At 43.9% G+C, this 20238-nt stretch overlaps 1 protein-coding gene across 1 annotated transcript; it reads right to left on the bottom strand.

Moving 5' to 3' along the window:
* Nucleotides 1–2516: 2516 nt before the first annotated feature.
* LOC143285189 (uncharacterized) lies at nt 2517–7797 on the bottom strand. Its single transcript, XM_076592425.1, has 3 exons — nt 7481–7797; nt 6351–6606; nt 2517–4779 (listed from the first exon to the last, which is right to left on the bottom strand). Exons 1-3 carry the CDS (start codon nt 7738–7740, stop codon nt 4147–4149), a joined length of 1149 nt encoding a protein of 382 aa, XP_076448540.1. The 5' UTR covers nt 7741–7797; the 3' UTR covers nt 2517–4146.
* Between the last annotated feature and the right edge of the window lie 12441 nt (nt 7798–20238).

Here is a 20238-nt window from a genome sequence, read left to right on the forward strand (position 1 = left end):
CATTCATACAGCTTAATATGGAAAAAAAATGTGACAGGTTAAATGACTTTTTTGATAGTTTCACAGCAAGATTGTCAGTCAGCAGATACAATACCAGTTGTCATTCAGAATGTTGATGAAATTTGACCAGAGGAATGTTGACATCAGTGGGGTTTTTTTAATTTTTTTTTATATTTATTTTATTTTTTATAATTAATTTTATGATCAGAAGTTGAAACCCAAGGACTGTGTGGACTATGTAGTTGATCAACTGTCACCAGTGCTGCTGTGTAATTTGTGTAGTTTTTTTGCCATCATGAACGGCGATAGCCTTGAGATGGCCTTAGTGGTCGGCGAGGCTCTAAGCACCATAATTTCATTTCATTTTGCCATCATGAAGTGCCCGATTATTGACAGAGGTAAAGAGGTGCTTTAGTTATTTCTTTTTAAAAAAAATTTTTTAATATATATTTTTTTTATTACATTTTATTTGTCTGGTCATAAAGCTTTTGGAGGATTAGTGAAAGGGTTTTACAGACTTATGGAATGATTGTGTGTGCTGTGAATGTCAAGTCTGCTTGTATATTGAATCATATGTAGTGTATATATTAGTATTTGTGTGACACAGAGAGAGAGAGAGAGAGAGAGTGTGTGTGAATGAGAGAGAAAGAGAGAGAGAGAGAACTGTCCACAGTGAAATTGCCTGACATGTTTCACTCAGCGAGCTATCAGCTTTTTTTCATTTCCATCAAGATATGTAAAAACTCATCATTGACATTACTTGAAAATGACATGAAAATAAAGTGTTCAATTGTGTCAGATAGTGTGTGTGTGTGTTCATCCTTGTAATAATTGAGTGAATTGCTTTACTTGTTTTTGTTTTTGGTGATTTTTTAAAATTTTTTATAAACTTTGTTTCACACTATTTCTATTCTCTCTTCACACTTCCTATTCTTCCTTTTTTTTTCTTTTTTTAAATATATTTTTTGTGACATTATGTAGTTTTTGTCTTTTTTTTCTTTCTTTTTATTGTTCTTCATTAGAAACCAGTGAATTTTAAGGCAGCAGAGCATTGGCATAGTGACTGTGTTCAGAATTAAATAAAAACTGATGAAGTATGACATCTAAACAGGTCAGGGACACAACATCAACCTCTCTGGATTCTCCCGTCGCGTCCGACATATGAGTAGGCAGGCAGGTCGTATGTGGATACGGACCCTCAACTGGGAATGAAGACCAATGCTTGAGGCAAAAGGTCGTCCACAGACGTTGCACGGAATGGAGTCCTGCAAAGATGGGCCCCATGTTCTCCAGTTCCTCTTTTTCCTAGATGGCGGCTGCTCCATTTCGCTTGAATGTCGTGGTGCCCTGGGTACACCGTTGCTTCCACTGTGTTCTTACAAGGACGACGTCTTCCCAGGAAGCAGTGTCAATATTGCAGCTTCTGAGGTTGGCCTTCAAGGTGTCTTTGTATCTCTGGAGAGGCCTTCCTTGGTCACGTTGTCCTTCCTTCAGTTGTCCATCGAGCAGCACCTTTGGAATTCTGCTGTCCTCCATATGGACATCATGTCCTGTCCATTGGAGCTGGCTTTTGATGGGTATACACTCCATGCTGGGTAGGCCACATTTCTTCTGGACCTGTAAGTTGGACACTCTGTCTTGCCATCAACCAGTGTAGACATTTCTGCACGGCTCAGCTTTGTTGGCTTTCTGCTTTTAGTATCATACATTCTTGTTGTATTTGTTGATGATTTGATGATGATACATAAAGACAAGAAAAGAAACCCCAGCGTTTTTAAGAATTCAAGAAAGGAAAATGTCAGTGTTACCTTGCTGATTTTCAATAAATGAATGTTTAAAAACAGTATTGGATTTGTTGTTTTATTCAAAATCCCATAATGTACATTCAGAGATGAACTATTTACAGCTAGAAATCGAAATGAGATAAAGAGAAATAAACATAAACATAAACAATTATACAATAATTGTTATTTTTGATGAGACAAAAGGCACGTTGCTAAAGGCTGTTGCTGGGTAACATTTCCTTTCAGCTTCAGTTTGAAGGAGGTGTGAAAGTATGGGTACTGATCCACACACACATTACACATCTGCCGTTGAAAAAGATAAAAAAGGAGCAGCTGCTTGACCTTTGCATAAGGCCAACATGCTGATCAGGCTTTGAGAGCCTAGAGCAACTTCCAGTCAGCTTGCATAAGGGAAAAAACCAGACTTTTGGGAAAGCAAACCCAGAGATGTCTTAAGAGGAAAGACGTTGATGGATGTATTTTCGTTTTATGCTGAATGACATTTTTTGCAAATTTTGCCCCCTTTATTTTAGTTTGTTTTGGTGTTAAGACATGCACTTTGGTTTAGCAGGCCCTTGGATCATGGCTGCAGTCACTCCAATGAAAACTTCTGTGTTTGTATAAAGAGCAACTGATTTCTATACATTTTACATATATTATCTCTCTCTCTCTCTCTGTATATATATATATAGAGAGAGAGAGAGAGATAGAGAGAGGTGTGTGTGTGTTTACAGTAAGCCAGCTACCAGCAGTTCACATAAGATTGATAATGAAATGTACCAGTACTCTTCTAGTAACTGGAAAGAAAATAGAGTCTGTGCTGAAAAAAAATAACTGACATTGTGAGTATGATTAGAGAGAGAGAGAGAGCTCAAAATAATGTGACTTTATGTAGTGCCTTTTCTCTAAATATGGCGCTGGGTGCATCACAAAAATAGGTTAATAGACTTATCTTATGAATCTTATTTGTATATACAGCATACTTACAGGTGTGCTTTTCACTGTTTGTGAAATGACTTACTAAGAAATACAGAACCACACACAATTGATTTTCATGTGAGTTACCAATATGGAATGACACAGTTGATGAATTCCTTATGAATAACAAATAGAGAATCACACTATCCCAAACAAGATATACCTTCATCATCCCTCTTTTGGTGAAAAATGTCTGAAGTCACTAGCCTGGTAGCTATGAAACTGCTCAGATACTGAGGCTAACACCATGGAAGGGAACTCACTGTGTTACAGTCTTCATTGATCTTCTCTGATCGTCTCTCATGTTCATGACACAAGTTCTCTCCAAACACTTTGTTGCCCTTGCCAATGTCAACACAGTTGTGAAGCGGAAATCTGGGTACGAATCTTCAATGTTTCCGAGTCTTGGAAGTGACTGCAGTTGGGTTCATGGGCCGGCAACCCACTCTGAGACAGCAACTGCTGTAAGCATTGTAATAAAATGATTGACTTTGGAATATGCATGAGTCAATGAAGAGCATCACCCATTCTGTATGGATGATGATGTGATGTTTGCTGCACATCTGGCGAGCAAAAAAGTTCCAGCTACATCAAAATGTTTGAGAGTCTGGAATATCTGGAGGTGACTGCAGTAACAAGTTTGTAGGTTTGTGTACAGAGTCGGGTTTGAAGGTCAGGTAATGCTATGCCAGGTAAAGAGCCTGCATGTTTTTGTCTCAGGTCTGATGATGGTATGTCATTGACTGTTTAAGAGCATGTAGGTTTGTGTTGAAGGTCAGGGAATGCTGTGTCATTGACTGTTTAAGATCCTGCATGTTTGTGTCACAGGTCTGATGATCATTTGTCATCAACGGTTTAAGATCATGCAGTGTTTTTTTCACAGGTCAGATGATAGTATGTCCTTCACTGTTTAATTTAAGAGCATATATAATTCTGTCGAGGGTTTGGTGTCAGTATTTTGGGTAACTAGTGAGGTTGGTGTAGCTGTGTGTCCATGGCCAGGTGAAAAGTTGTGTTGAGGGTTTGGTGTCAGCATTTCGGGTAACTGGTGAGGTTGGTGTAGCTATGTGTCCATGGCCAGGTGAAAAGTTGTGTTGAGGGTTTGGTGTCAGTATTTAGGGTAACTGGTGAGGTTGGTGTAGCTATGTGTCCATGACCAGGTGTTTAGTTGTGTCGAGGGTTTGGTGTCAGTATTTAGGGTAACTGGTGAGGTTGGTGTAGCTATGTGTCCATGGCCATGTGAAAAGTTGTGTCGAGGATTTGGTGTCAGCATTTCGGGGAAATGGTGAGGGTGGTGTAGCTATGTGTCCATAGCCAGGTGCAGGTGCTATATTGACTGGCTGGCCAGGCAGGTGAACACCAAGAGGTGTGTGCACACTTTCCTTCACGCTGCAACCTGCATGGCGTACGAGGGGCGCACCGACGTGACAGCCAGCAGGTGACTGCTGGTGGAGGTCTTGGCGGGGATGGAGGGCAGGGGATGGCGAGCCTTGCCGCCCATCAGGAAAGCCTTGGGGCGTTCCTCGGGCAGGCTTCTGTAGGACGCAGCCAGGTTGGACGGGAGGGTGAACTTGTACAGCGCCGTCGATGGGCTGCCTCCCGCCGCCAGAGCTGCGGCCACTTTGGGCGGGATGCTGTTTCTCCCCTTTCGGCTGACGAGACGGCTGGCTGGCGTTGACTCCACCGGTTGATGTTCCTGTTCTCTGGGAGGCTGGCTGCGAGGCATCAGGTTGACAAAGAGGCGTTTCTTGATGTGAGGCAGCGGAGCCTGATCCGTTGCCAGCTTGAAGCTGGAGTAAGGTTGAGGGGAGTCTTGCATGGAGCTGCCCGAATCGGATTCTGAATCCTCGGCCGTCTTGGGCTTGGCCTCCTCCCTGGGACTCTGCTTCGGCGATGTCTGGAAGTGGAGGCTGGAGCGGCGGGACTTGGGGTCAGCCACACTGTTGGTGCCCTGCACGCTTGGAGCGATGCTGGTGACGCTGCCAGGTCCCTTCCTGGGTGTGACAGAACCAGGTCCCTGCAACATGGCACATTTCCTGTTCATACATAGGTATATGCATCAATGGCACATTTCCTGTTCATACATAGGTATATGCATCAATGGCACATTTCCTGTTCATACATAGGTATATGCATCAAGCTTCAGCCTGTTTTTACTAGGTCTGTGGATAAAGCTTCAGCCATGATTTCCTCTTCATACCTAGGTCTGTAGCTTCAGCGATGATTTCCTGTCTCAGCTCGGTCTGTGGGTAAAGCTTTAGCCACGATTTCTTGTTCATACCTAGGTCTGTGGTTAAAACTTCAGCCATGATTTCCTCTTCATACCTAGGTCTGTGGATAAAGCTTCAGCCATGATTTCCTCTTCATACCTAGGTCTGTGGATAAAGCTTCAGCCATGATTTCCTCTTCATACCTAGGTCTGTGGATAAAGCTTCAGCCATGATTTCCTGTTTTTACCTAGGTCTGTGGATAAAGCTTCAGCCACGATTTCCTCTTCATACCTAGGTCTATGGATAAAGCTTCAGCCACGATTTCCTCTTCATACCTAGGTCTGTGGATAAAGCTTCACCCATGATTTCCTCTTCATACCAAGTCTGTGGATAAAGCTTCAGCCACGATTTCCTCTTCATACCTAGGTATGTGGATAAAGCTTCAGCCATGATTTCCTCTTCATACCTAGGTCTGTGGATAAAGCTTCAGCCACGATTTCCTCTTCATACCTAGGTCTGTGGATAAAGCTTCAGCCACGATTTCCTCTTCATACCTAGGTCTGTGGATAAAGCTTCAGCCATGATTTCCTCTTCATACCTAGGTCTGTGGATAAAGCTTCAGCCACGATTTCCTCTTCATACCTAGGTCTGTGGATAAAGCTTCAGCCACGATTTCCTCTTCATACCTAGGTCTGTGGATAAAGCTTCAGCCATGATTTCCTGTTTTTACCTAACTGAATACATACTTCACTACTGAGAAATTCTACAAACCATATCACCATATTCTCTTGACCACTACTTTAACTTTTATTTCAATTCAGTGTTTGAATTCTTTAACTTCTTTTTATTTCCTTAGACCTTTAAATTTTGTTTTGGTTACTCTCTGGGTTTGAAGCACTGGCAGATATTCATCCCTGGAAAGAAAAGGCCCCCTCACGGTCGGCTTGGCAACAAGCAACATGATAGAATTTGAACCCCCACCCTTACGAGCTCTATAGCCGGGTGGTTAAGGCGTTGGATTTTCCATCTGAGGGTCCCGGGTTCGAATCTAAGTAACGGCGCCTGGTGGGTAAAGGGTGGAGGTTTTTCCGATCTCCCAGGTCAACATATGTGTAGACCAGCTTGTGCCTGAACCCCCTTCGTGTGTATACACAAACGGAAGATCATATACGCACGTTAAAGATCCTGTTATCCATGTCGGCGTTTGGTGGGTTATGGAAACAAGAACAAACCCAGTATGCACACCCCCAAAAACGGAGTATGGCTGCCTACGTGGCGGGGTAAAAACGGTCGTATACGTCAAAGCCCACTCGTGTACATACGAGGGAACGTGGGAGTTGCAGCCCACGAACGACGAAGAAGAAGAACCCCCGCTCACCTGCTTGTAGAGGACGTGGATGTGGGTGTTGGTGTGGGGGCTGAAGGAGCTGTGCGGCACGAAGTTGGACCCAGTGGTCAGAACCAGGGGAGGCAACCCCGCCCCGGGGGACACGCTCTTGGGGGACGTAGTTTTGGGTGACACCGCCTGGCTGCTGGATGTTGAACCTCCGTCCTCGGCCACTGTGGGGAGCTTCAGCTTGGGCACCAGCACGCTTTTGAAGCTGCGCGCGTCCTCCTCGTGGATCTTCATGCGTCTGGCAGAAAGAGTGAAGGGGTGGGGGGTGTGGGGGGCATATACTTAATTTTGTATGCGATTCAAGTCATTTTCTTCAGTTTGATAAAGGTGCGGATTAGTTCTGTGGTAATAATAATGGCAGGAGGAGAAGGGTGGCAACTGTAATATTGTATTGTTTTGTCGTTGCACTTCTGTGATTAAATTTGCATACCCCCAGTCGAATACAGCACGGTCAGCAGCAACTATGATTTCAGAGCAGAAACAACGTGCGTGTAAGGTTATTGACGTGTCTGCCTCACGCATACACACACACGCATACACACACACACACACATACACGCACGAACGCAAGCACCCCCCCCCTCCCACACACACACACATGGAAAAACGTGTCAAATGCATTGTGTGCAAGTCGTGTGCTGTAACTCGGTGGAAAATACTGAGAATTTATTTACAAAAAAGGTTTGACTATGGAAGCCACGAGATTTCTGATAAAATCATTCAGTGTGCTTTTCTCTCCACTGGCTAGTTCTGTGCGAGAGAACGAAATGTACATTTTCATTGCTGTGTGTGTGTGTGTGTGTGTGTGTGTGTGTGGAAAGGGTTGGGAGTGGGGGAGTACAGTACTGCCATAGGCGGCATGTAGGCTTATTATGCTTGTTGTCTTCAGTGCAACTTTGGTATATCTTTTTTTCTCTTTAATTCTTGATCCTGCAAACATGATACATCCCAGGGGAGGGGGGGGGGGGGTGTCGCAGCGCCACAGAAACTGTAGAAGATGTGTCAGGAAAAAAGAAAAGAAAAGAAAAATCGCCGAAAGACTTCCACAAAGCACAACACAGAGACTCGCATACCACACTGACCAGCCGTGGAGGTCACACAACGCAACTCACTTGATCTGCAGAGGCAGAGCCTGCAGCTGGTCGTAGAAGCCTCCCTTGGAGCGCTGCACGTCCCTCTGGAGACGCCTGAGGTAGGCGGAGGCCGCGTTGGCCCGCTGCTTGCTGGCGATCCGGGTCAGGTCGGGGGCGTACTGCACGCCTAGCACGCGGTGGATCTCGTGGAAGTTCTCCGGCCGGAAGCGCGTGTCGGCCATGGCCTTGCGGCGCTCGTGCAGCAGGTGCGACATCTGGCGTCTCGACAGCACCACCATGGTGGGCGTTGAGGAGTGAGTCCTCTGGGGGGGGTCTTGGGTGTGTTAAGTCTGGAGAATCTGTTTTCTGTGGACAGGGAATAGGGGTGTGTGGTTTATGGGTGATACGGGATATGTAGGCTGCAGGATGGAGATAAGCTCTTTGACTGAATGCACGATGGTGGAGAATCTGTTCCGTGGACAGGCATGAGGTGTGTAAGATTTATGGTGGTAAGGATATGTACATGATGGAATTTAACTCTTTAATGTTTAGAATGCATGATGATGGTTAACACGAAATGTTAGCTGACAAACAGAATCTGGAGAATCTGTTCTCTGTGGACAGGCATGGGTTGTGCGTGATTTATGGTGACAGGATGGAGATTAGCTATTTGATGTTAGTATGCACGATGATGGAGAGTATGGTCTGTGCACAGGCTTGAAGTGTGTGTAAGATCTATGGGTGGTAGGGATATGCACAGGGTGGAGATTAGCTCTTTATTGTTAGAATGCACGATGATGATTAACGGGAAATGTTGGCTGACAAACGTTGACGTGTGTTTATATTGACTGCTATTCCGTGTTTGTCCTGCTCCTGTAGTAACCGTTGTTTGTACGCATTACTGCTGAATTTGTGGGTCAACTCAGGTAAATATGAACCAGAACAATATAGACGATAGGCGACAGAAGCAGAGGAAGCAGCTCACTAAGGAATCATAGGGGATCTGTGTGCCACCATCAAAAAGCTGTCAAGAACGTTCAGTACATCAGAAAAGCCTGTGAAGGACAAGGGACAATACCGAATGAAGAGTGGCGGAGGAAGAACAGATAAGTGGAGCATCTTGAGGAACTGCTGAGCGGAACATGCCCACAGGAACCACCAGACATCCAGCCAGCTGACAGCGACCTGCCGATTGACTGCTGTATGTCTACTAATGAAGGCCGTGAAGCAGCTATGGAATGGCAAGTCTGCAGGACCACAGTATTCCAGCAGAGACACTGAAGGCTGACATTCAGACCAGTGTTGAGGTGCTCTTCCCACTGTTCTGGGAGGAGGAGCGAGTCCATCCAGACTGGGAAGAGGGCTGTCTCATCAAGCTAGAAAATAACTGACCTCATCTCTTGCTCAAACTACCGAAGGATAAAACTGTTGTCAATCCCAGACAAAGAATTCAATCGAGTCCTACTGAACGAAACGAAGGATGTTGCTGACCTCCAGCTGCTATCCCCGGTAAGCTGGCTTTCGCAAGGCGATTCTGCACTGACCAGATAGGAACACTACGCATTGTCTCGGAATAGTTGCAAGAATGGAACTTGCCCCTCTACGACAGCTTCACTGACTACGAGAAGGCATTCAATAGCGCAGACAGGGAGACCCTCTCGAAGCTGCTGAGATACCATGGTGTGCCAGAAAAGATCATAAACGTCATCCGGAGCTCTTATGAATGGATGACCTGCAGGGTGGTCCATGGCTAGCGACTCACAGAGACATTCCAAATAAAGACAGGAGTGAGACAAGGGTGCTTGCTTTCGTCTTTCCTGTTCCGACTTGCATTAAATACAGCTGGACGACCTTGACTTTACCGACGATCTGGCCCTTTCCTTGCACACCCAACAACAGATGTGGAGGCCTTAGTTTGTTTGGGTCTCAACATTCATAGCGGGAAGAGCAAAATCCTCAAGGTCAACGGAGCAAGCATACCACCCATCAGGCTGGAAGGTGAGCTGCTAGAAGAGGTGGAGAGCTTCACGTACCTTGGCAGCATCATTGACAATCAGGCTGGAACAGATTCTGATATCAGAACCCGAACTGCCAAGGCAAGAGCGGCTATCCATCAGCTGAAGAACACTTGGGGTTCTAGATCTAACGATCAACATCAAAGTCAGGATCTTCAACACCATAGTGAAGCCCGTTGTGGTGCAGAGAACTGGAGAACCATTGTCAACACCATGAAAAGAATTTAGGCTTTCAATCACACCATCTGAAAAGGATTCTTCAGATTCGCTGGACAGACAGAATCAGTTATGAAGAACTATGTGAGTGAACAAGACAACAGCTTGCAGAAGAAGAGATCCTCCAAAGTCTTCGGGAGACGGACGCGCAACAAGCTTTGCAAGCCTGCATGCAGCACCACAAGGCAAGCCCTCTGCTGGGACCCGCAGGGGAAAAGGAAATGTCTGCCGAGGCACACATGACACCGTGACCTGGAGGCGGACACAAAGAGGACAGGCCCCACCTGGGGACAGCTGGAGCGACTGGCACAGGACCAGGATGGCTGGAGAGTTCTCGGTGACGGCCTCTGTCCCAGGTGGGGTAAAAGGCGTAGGTGATGTGACATTGCAATACAGAGAAATGTGAGGAAATAGCAGACACGTGAAATGGGTCAACACGGCAATACAAAGAGATGTGAGGAAACAGCAGACACGTGAAATGGGTCGACACGGCAATACGAAGAGATGTGAGGAAATAGCAGACACGTGAAATGGGTCAACATGGCAATACAAAGACAGTGATGGCCTAGAGGTAACGCGTCCGCCTAGGAAGCGAGAGAATCTGAGCGCACTGGTTCCAATCACGGTTCAGCCGCCGATATTTTCTGCCCCTCCACTAGACCTTGAGTGGTGGTCTGGACGCTAGTCATTCGGATGAGACGATAAACCGAGGTCCCGTGTGCAGCATGCACTTAGCGCACGTAAAAGAACGCACGGCAACAAAAGGGTTGTTCCTGGCAAAATTCTGTAGAAAAATCCACTTCGATAGGAAAAACAAATGAAACTGCACGCAGGAAAAAAAATTTAAAAAAAGGGTGGCGCTGCAGTGTAGCGGTGCGTTCTCCCTGGGGAGAGCAGCCCGAATTTCACACGGAGAAATATGTTGTGATAAAAAGAAATACAAATACAAATATTTCTTTCAGGTTTGTTCCTCCTCTTTTGTGAAACATGACAGTTGTTTATTATTATTATTATTATTGTGTGTGTGTGTGTGTGTGTGTGTGTGTGTGTGTGTAGGGGTTTGGGGGTGGTGGTGGGTGGCGTACGGTTACAGTGGCAGTATTACACATAAACACAACTTATCTATCAGATAACTGTATACTTCAGAGCGGAAAACCGCAATGCTAAAATGAAAAATCAATTACAAGAACAGACATCAAAACAGCAGAGGCCAGGCAGCTAAAGTAGATGCATCTGAGAGAGAGAGAGGGAGGGGGGTGGGGTGGAGGGACCGAGAAAGAGAGAGAGAGAGAGAGATAAGGACAGGATTACTTACCCCCCAAAAAAATCACTGCAGAAATCACTCGTGCCCCCCAAAACGACGATTTACTTTCTTTTTTTATAATACACTACATCTCAGGAGGCAAAGGTGAACGACTTTTGTTTCACTGAGTCCACTGGAAAGCCGAAGTCCTCAGTCACACAACCTGAGAGGTGTGTGTCGGGTAGTTCTACCCCAATTCACGACCACGAACGAGTGAGGGTAAATTGCGTTACGGTTTGGCTAACGGTCATGTCAGCGACGCCCGTTGGGCTGTAGCGCGTGGACTGCGGTCTGTTTATTGGCCGCTTGGGATCTGATTAAAAGCTTAGAGTTACGATCCTGTTCTCTCTCTCTGTCTCTCCCTCTCTCTCTTGCTTTCTATTTCTGTCTGTCTGTCTCAGTATGTCTGTCTGTCTGAATATGTCTGGCTCTATCTCCATCTCCGTCTGTCTCTCGCATTCATCTCTCTCTCTCTCTCTCTCTCCCCCCCTCTCTCCCTGTGTGTGTGTGTGTGTGTGTGTGTGTATGTGTGTGTGTGTGATTCTCCTCCACCCCCCTCTCTGTTTTTTTCTCTTTCCAGGCTCTGCCTTTCAGTCTGTCAGTCTGTCTTCCCCCCACTCTCCCTCCCTCTCTCTTCGAATGTCTGCCAGTCAGTCTGTCTGTCTGTCCCTTTTCCTCCCTCTCTCTCTCTCTCTCCGTGTCTCTCTGTATCTCCGACTGTCTGACTGTCTGTCTCTCAACTCCCCACGGCACGCCACCCGGTTATTATTTTGGAAGACTATCATTTGTTCTAATGACATGTTATTTATTTGTTTGTTTATCTATTTGTTTGTTTGTTTATTTATTTATTTACTTATCATCGTTTGGTATGAAGCAGAGAGAACAGAGAGTTTGAAGTCCATGTCGCAAAGCGGATTTCCGTGATTTCATGACAATCGGATGAACAAAAGATAACAGTGAAACAAAACCCAAGACGTTCCTCGGCTTTCTTCAGTGTCTGTTATTCGTATTCCCGTCACATGCTGCTTTTTTATTAACCCGGGTTCACAAAGTGGTATACCTATTTTCACTGCGAGCATTCCGTTGTTGTTGTTGTTTTTCTGATTAACTCTCTCCATACGAACGGCGAAAGAGACGACGTTAACAGCGTTTCATCCCAATTACCATCATCAAAATATTGCAAGCGGAACGCTCTTATACTGAAGAGGTGAATGTTGACAAAGAATACCACAGTCCTGACGACGGAATCTAAAGGTTGGGTCATTCAGACACCCACTGGACATCCGAGGGGTCTGTGTAGAGGAGAAGAGAGGACTGGCCGTATTGAGTGAGTTAACATTATACCTTTCGTTAGCAGTTGTTTATTCCATATGTCTATCTTTGCAGCTCAACCTTGAAATGGTTCTTTGCGGTCGGCTGCACTATGAAAAGCAGAATCATCGGATGTTTGCTACTCAGTTGACAGAAGATATTCTTTTACTAGCTGTAGCATGTCTTTTTTTTTTCTTTCTTCTCCTTTGTTTACGTGCTACATCTTTGTAACTCTATGAACAATGCATATTATTTTACTACCTTCAGCAGATGTTTATGACATGTAAAGTACATACTTAATTATAACCGCGGACATCATAGCCATGATCGGCGTTACAGTAGACCGAGATCTGCCGGTACCACCTATGAATCAGATACTCCTGAAATGGGAGTCTTAGGACTTAAGAAGGTTATTTAGGCTCAGTGGGAGAGAGACGAGGAGAGATTATAGAGAAGGCTACAGCCGTTAGTAATCAAACCTCTGACGTCCGGTGTAATTATGCTTCTCACACTTCGCTAAGTACAATCCAATAATCCACCGCTATTTCACCTTGCCAAAAAAACCTCATGTAATCAGACATTGTACACATTTTACCAGGACTCGAAAGTAATTGTTAGTGCACTTGTAAGCCTGTTTGTGTCACTCTTTCGTAATTTTCTCTTTAAAAGGGAATTCCTAATACACCTTCTTTTTTTTTCTTTTTTTAGTTTGTTTTTAAGCATTTAATTCAGTAGAAAAAGGAAACCCCTGTTGCACCTTACTTTTTAGTTTACTTATTTTGAAGCGTTGTATAAGTAAAATAGAGACAGGTGTTGGTGAAGGTTAAGGGGTGGAGGTGGAGGATGGAGCCGCGTGGAATGGGGGTGGGGTAGACATGAGTTGGGGCACCGAGCCGACGTCGGCCGGGTGATGGTGGGTGGATGTGCACGTATCTGTCTCTGTTTGCCTGTCAGTCTCTCTCTCACTCTGTCTGTCCGTCTCTCTTTGTCTCTCTGTCTGTCCGTCTGTCTGTCTCTGTCTACCCGTCTGTCTGCCCGTCGCTCTCTGCGCGTAATTGTTTGCGTGCGTGTGTTTCGTGTCTTGCCGTATGATAGCTTTATGTGTTGTATATATATGATAGTCAGTCGTGTCCGACTATGACCATCAGAACAGCAGAGGAGGCAACTGCTGTTCCGACTATTTGGGCTAGAAATTGATAATAGTGGAGAGTGTCTTGCCTAAGTACATCCCCACTCTCTCGGCCATGAGGGTTTTAGGACAGTCGGCGTTGGGATGGTTCCCAAAGGCCAACTAGCCCACAAGGCTGCAGCACTAAGAGCCAGTGCAATTTTGCCTCCTAGTTTGAGAGTCATAGTCCTTCATAAAAGACTAAGCTGTAAATGGTTTCCCATTGACTGGAGAAACCATTGATAATACAGCTCTCACTTTGCTGTTGGCCCAAATGTAAACTTATGTCAATCTGTGATATAAGCCGTTATACACATCAGTCAACTAATCAATCATTACAAATGAAAAAAAAAAAAAAGACAACGGCAATCATTGATGAAATCCAGAAGTCGACAAGGCTTTGTATCTCCGGTCAGACATTGAAAAAAACAAAAACAAAACAAAACCCCAAGAAAACATCTTTGCGGACACACTCACAAACCACCAAAGCCAGAACACAACACACTTCACATCAACCAGCCAGCACGTGCAGTCAGAGGCTCTGCGCACGTGCAATTCGTGGCCGGTCATGTGACAATGTCCTCCAATCAGAAACGACAAGCTAAGTCCTGCGTGGCAGGCGTGACAGCTTGCGGCGAATTGTTTTGCAGTTTTAGTTTTGTTCAAACGAACTCACGGTACACGACGCATTTGGGTTCCCTGGTGTTCACCTGAGAAAATAGTTTCTCCATGATTGCTGTGCGATGTCCGACGAACACGGGTGTTTTGCCTCTGATTTAAAGGTATTTTTGCATTTTCCTTGGCATCACATTCCCATTTAGTTTGTGCCATAACATTTTGTGGATTTGTTTGCAAGTGTTTTATTATTATTATTATTATTATTATTATTTTTTTTTTAAATGCAGATTATCATCCCCAAAGAATAAAGATTGTTTACTTTAAAGGGAAACACTTGTGCAAAAGTTTTAAAATAAGATGGTACCAAGCTCAGGGGCCGTTAAAATGAAAAAGTAGAAGGTGTTTTAGACTGACTTCGATGCGCTGAGTCGAATGCAACCCTCAGCTAAGCTCTAAGACCACTCCTTTTGCCACGAAACTGGATCAAATGCACGGTAAGTAGTACTCCTTTCTACTGAAAACACACAGAAGTTGATGACGTAAACACCACGTCACCAGCAATCAAAATGGCTCGCCGATAGTTGCTCGGGAAGTGACCGACTGAGTTTACTATTTATTATGTCTCTGTTTCATTGACAAGGAGTGGCCGTAGAGCTTAGCTGAGGGTTGCATTCGACTCAGCGCATCAAGGTCAGTCTAAAACAACCTCTATTTTTTCATTTGAACGGCCCCCTGAGTTTAGTATTCTAAACTGCAGGATTACCTTAAGTTAAGTCAGGGCATCAAGGATTCATTTGGTTGTGTTAGAGGATAAATGACAGCATTAAAAAAAACATTATTTTTTTATTTTATTTTAAATAAGAAATGACCGAAAAGGGGAGGGTTTTTAGGAAACATTTCCGGTCTTGGTTATTATTGTCGTGAATCTTCCTTGTCACATAGACCACTTAAAGATCTTTGACAGATCATTTCCTGATGGAAAGCGAAAACCAGTGAACCCATGTCAACAGAAGGGTCGTTCCTGGCAAAATTCTGAAGAAAAATCCACTTCGATAGGAAAAACAAATAAAACTGCATGCAGGAAAAAATACAAAAAAATGGGTGTCGCTGTAGTATAGTGAATTTCACACAGAGAAATCTGTTGTGATAAAAAGAAATACAAATAAAAATAACAAGTATCAGTTGGTTACAACACTAAGTGGCCATACTGTAAAGACCAATCGTTTCATTTCAGTGATTCACAATTCAGTGCTTATGGTTTTCTGGACTGATTGATATCGAAATCCTTTTCCTTTTCTATTCGATCTTAAGTTCGTTTTTATTATTATTTTTTTTTTTGGTGGTATTTTCTATGTTCCTTTCTCCAAAAGCAACATGAACTGAACATTTCATTCTGTAATTTGAACCCCCTCCCCCCCCCCCCCCCCTCTCTCTCTGGCTTTTTTACTCTTTCATTCGTATTCTTCCTTACTAGAAAGATCACTTTTTGCAAGGCATTTTCGGGTAATTCATCTCAGTCGGGTTTATGGTTCAATAGAAAGTGGATTCCACTGAATTGTAACTTGCATTCATGAGTGCATGTCATTCCCCCCCCCCCCCCCCCATTAACTTTTTTTTTGTACAGACATAATAATAATAATAATAATGGTATTTATATAGCGCTGAATCTTGTGCACAGACAAATCAAAGCGCTTTCGCACCAGTCATTCACACGCATGCATAACTCTAAAACTGTAGAAACTAAAGACAAGGAAGATGCAGGCAAGGGAGGCTATTTTGGGAAGAGGTGGGTTTTAAGGCCAGACTTGAAAGAGCTGAGTGTGGAGACTTGACGAAGCGAAATAGGAAGTTCATTCCAATTGGAAGGTCCAGAGACAGAAAGAACGGCGGCCAACAGTCGAGTGTTTGAATCTGGGTATGCATAAACATACGTGTCTGGGGGGGAAAAAGGACTGAATTATTGGCTTCAGTTATGCACCAAAAAGATCGTGGAATGCTAATAGTTGTACATGATAATTTTATGCGCAACCACCGACATGTGCATGATAGGGTATCATCAGACGACTGTGACAGTATGTAACAATCATTAGATATGGCCCATTAATGTATGTGAAGTGTACTGAAACCTTTGCACTTGATCTTTCCGTGGCAGTGCATGAGTGGAAGGAAATGAGAACTTAATGCAGTAACACAGAACAGACCCCATGTCCTGGTCTGAAGATGGCATGTTGCCCACTTGTCTGTCTGTAGAAGTGGTGTGAAGTCGACATGTGTGTCCCTGGTTTAATTTGCTCTGGCCTGGGCTCAACTGTATACTGTTTTAGTTAACTTTTCTACAGTTCAGTATTCATTTTCCAGAGCTGTTTCCCATAGCTCTGCATTCTATTCATTCACACACACACACACACACACACTGAGGGGCTAAGAAACTACACTGCTATGGTTCCATAGATCTAACAGCGTGTATAATTATTTCCTCTACCGTTACCGTACACTTTGTTTCATGGCTCACACATTCAGCCTCCCCGACATGACATTCCCAGAGGCTTGTTCCTACAGCTTTGAGTTAGTAGATACTATATCCACAGCTTTATATTCCCAGGGTTGATTCCCACAGCTTAATATTCCTGTGGTCAGTTCCCACAGCTTAATATTCCCAGGCTGTTCTAACAGCTTTATTTCCAGAGATTTGCCACAGCTTTATATTCCCCGAATCTTCCACAGATATATCCCCAGGTGATTCCCGCAGAATAACATTCCTCACACTGTTCCCACAGCTTAATTGTTGCTTTGTGTTCTATTTTCTCAGACTTTCCACAATTCTACTTTCCCGGACTGCTTGCATAGCCTTATATTCCTTGACTGTTCCCACGGCATTTATATTCTAATCCCACAGCATATTCCCCACTGTTCCCACAGAATTGTTGCTTTGTATTCTATATTCCCAGATACTGTACCCAAAAATTTACATTCCCAGACTGTTCCCACAGCTTTTATATTGTTTCCATAGCTTTCTATTCCCCAGACTGTTCCCACAGCTTTAATATTCTGTTTCCATAGCTTTCTGTTCCCCAGACTGTTCCCACAGCTTTAATAATCTGTTTCCATAGCTTTCTTTCTGTTCCCCAGACTGTTCCCACAGCTTTAATAATCTGTTTCCATAGCTTTCTGTTCCCCAGACTGTTCCCACAGCTTTAATATTCTGTTTCCATAGCTTTCTGTTCCCCAGACTGTTCCCACAGCTTTAATAATCTGTTTCCATAGCTTTCTGTTCCCCAGACTATTCCCACAGCTTGTTTGGTCATTGCTTTGTATTCCACATTCCCAGAGACTGTTCCACAGATTTATATCCCAGAACTGTTGTCACTGCTTTATAATTCCAGACTTGCTAACGTCTTGTATTCCCCGACACGTTCTCACAGCCTTGCCAAAGCTTTATATATTCCCTGATTGTTCCCATAGCTTTATATTTCAGACTTGTCAAAGCTTCATATATTCCCCAATTGTTTCCATAGCTTTATATTTCAGACTTGTCAAAGCTTCATATATTCCCGAATTGTTCCCATAGCTTTATATTTCAGACTTGTCAAAGCTTCATATATTCCCCAATTGTTCCCATAGCTTTATATTTCAGACTTGCCAGAGCTTCATATATTCCCCAATTGTTCCCATAGCTTTATATCCAGTATGCCCCATCCTGAAATGTGCTGTGAAATGTTCTTATCTATTTAAGATTTGGCCTCACCATACCCAGACCCCAACAATGTCTTGATGTATATAGCTGATTGCAGTGGGTTTACGAATGGTCATATAAGTGACTTCATTGCAGTTTCATTTGTTCCATAGTTCAAAGGTTTATGGAAAATACAACTGCACAGAGCTATACATAAAATCCGTCAACATTGACTTGGCCGGTTTGAGTCAGTGCTGCCAAATGGTGATATGTTAGAATTAAATTGAGGAATTTAGAATTAGTAGAATTTTAGAATTAGTTGATGATTAGAGATTGAGATTTTGGAATCCATTTGGTGAGAGAATTTTTACATGTATAAAATGGACACATGGCGGTTATCTTCTCTTTAACTAAACAGTAAAAGTGAGTGCCAAAGATTTATCTTTCCAAAGGGAGCTGGGCACATCCATGTGGCCCAGGTGGTTTTGTTGATTTAAAAACAGCAAAACTGAAAACAGTGGTGGGGGTGTACCAGTACTTATATACATATCGGCCTATCAATCCAGATTTTTCATGCGGTGACTAGGTCTGTATTCCCCCCATGTTTATGCCCAGTTATCATGCAGTGAATGTTTCTCCATGTTCAGTTTTCATGGTGTGACTAAGCCTGTATTCCCTGTTGATGTCCAGTTTTCATGCAGTGAATGTTTCTCCATGTTGATGTCCAATTTTCATGCTGTGAATGTTTCTCCATGTTCTGTTTTCATGCAGTGAATGTTTCTTCATGTTGATGCCCAGTTTTCATGCAGTGAATGTTTCTCCATGTTCAGTTTTCATGCTGTGACAGCCTGTATTCCCTGTTGATGTCCAGTTTTACATGGTTTGACTAAGCCTGTATTCCCTGTTGATGTCCAGTTTTCATGCTGTGACTAAGCCTGTATTCCCTGTTGATGTCCAGTTTTACATGGTGTGACTAAGCCTGTATTCCCTGTTGATGTCCAGTTTTACATGGTTTGACTAAGCCTGTATTCCCTGTTGATGTCCAGTTTTCATGCTGTGACTAAGCCTGTATTCCCAGTTGATGTCCAGTTTTCATGCTGTGACTAAGCCTGTATTCCCTGTTGATGTCCAGTTTTACATGGTGTCACTAAGCCTGTATTCCCTGTTGATGTCCAGTTTTCATGGTGTGACTAAGCCTGTATTCCCTGTTGATGTCCAGTTTTCATGGTGTGACTAAGCCTGTATTCCCTGTTGATGTCCAGTTTTCATGGTGTGACTAAGCCTGTATTCCCTGTTGATGTCCAGTTTACATGCAGTGACTAAGCCTGTATTTCCTGTTGATGTCCAGTTTACATGCAGTGACTCAGCCTGTATTCATTGTTGATGTCCAGTTTTCATGGTGTGACTAAGCTTGTATTCCCTGTCGATGTCCAGTTTTCATGGTGTGACTAAGCCTGTATTCCCTGTTGATGTCCAGTTTTACATGGTGTGACTAAAGCCTGTATTCCCTGTTGATGTCCAGTTTTCATGGTGTGACTAAGCCTGTATTCCTGTCGATGTCCAGTTTTCATGCAGTGATTAAGCCTGTATTCCCTGTTGATGTCCAGTTTTCATGGTGTGACTGTGCCTGTATTCCCTGTTGATGTCCAGTTTTACGTGGTGTGACTAAGCCTGTATTCCCTGTTGATGTCCAGTTTACATGCAGTGACAGCCTGTATTCCCTGTTGATGTCCAGTTTTCATGGTGTGACTAAGCCTGTATTCCCTGTTGATGTCCAGTTTTCATGGTGTGACTAAGCTTGTATTCCCTGTTGATGTCCAGTTTTCATGGTGTGACTAAGCCTGTATTCCCTGTTGATGTCCAGTTTTCATGGTGTGACTAAAGCCTGTATTCCCTGTTGATGTCCAGTTTTCATGCTGTGTGACTAAGCCTGTATTCCCTGTTGATGTCCAGTTTTACATGGTGTGACTAAAGCCTGTATTCCCTGTTGATGTCCAGTTTTACATGGTGTGACTAAGCCTGTATTCCCTGTTGTCCAGTTTTCATGGTGTGACTAAGCCTGTATTCCCTGTTGATGTCCAGTTTTATATGGTGTGACTAAGCCTGTATTCCTGTTGATGTCCAGTTTTCATGGTGTGACTAAAGCCTGTATTCCTGTTGATGTCCAGTTTTCATGCTGTGACTAAGCCTGTATTCCCTGTTGATGTCCAGTTTTCATGCTGTGACTAAGCCTGTATTCCCTGTTGATGTCCAGTTTTATATGGTGTGACTAAGCCTGTATTCCCTGTTGATGTCCAGTTTTCATGCTGTCACTAAGCCTGTATTTCCTGTTGATGTCCAGTTTTCATGCTGTGACTAAGCCTGTATTCCCTGTTGATGTCCAGTTTTCATGGTGTGACTAAGCCTGTATTCCCTGTTCAGTTTTCATGGTGTGACTAAGCCTGTATTCCCTGTTGATGTCCAGTTTACATGCAGTGACTAAGCCTGTATTCC

The sequence above is a fragment of the Babylonia areolata genome, chromosome 8 (genome assembly GCF_041734735.1).
Source record: "Babylonia areolata isolate BAREFJ2019XMU chromosome 8, ASM4173473v1, whole genome shotgun sequence".
Taxonomy (NCBI): domain Eukaryota; kingdom Metazoa; phylum Mollusca; class Gastropoda; order Neogastropoda; family Buccinidae; genus Babylonia; species Babylonia areolata.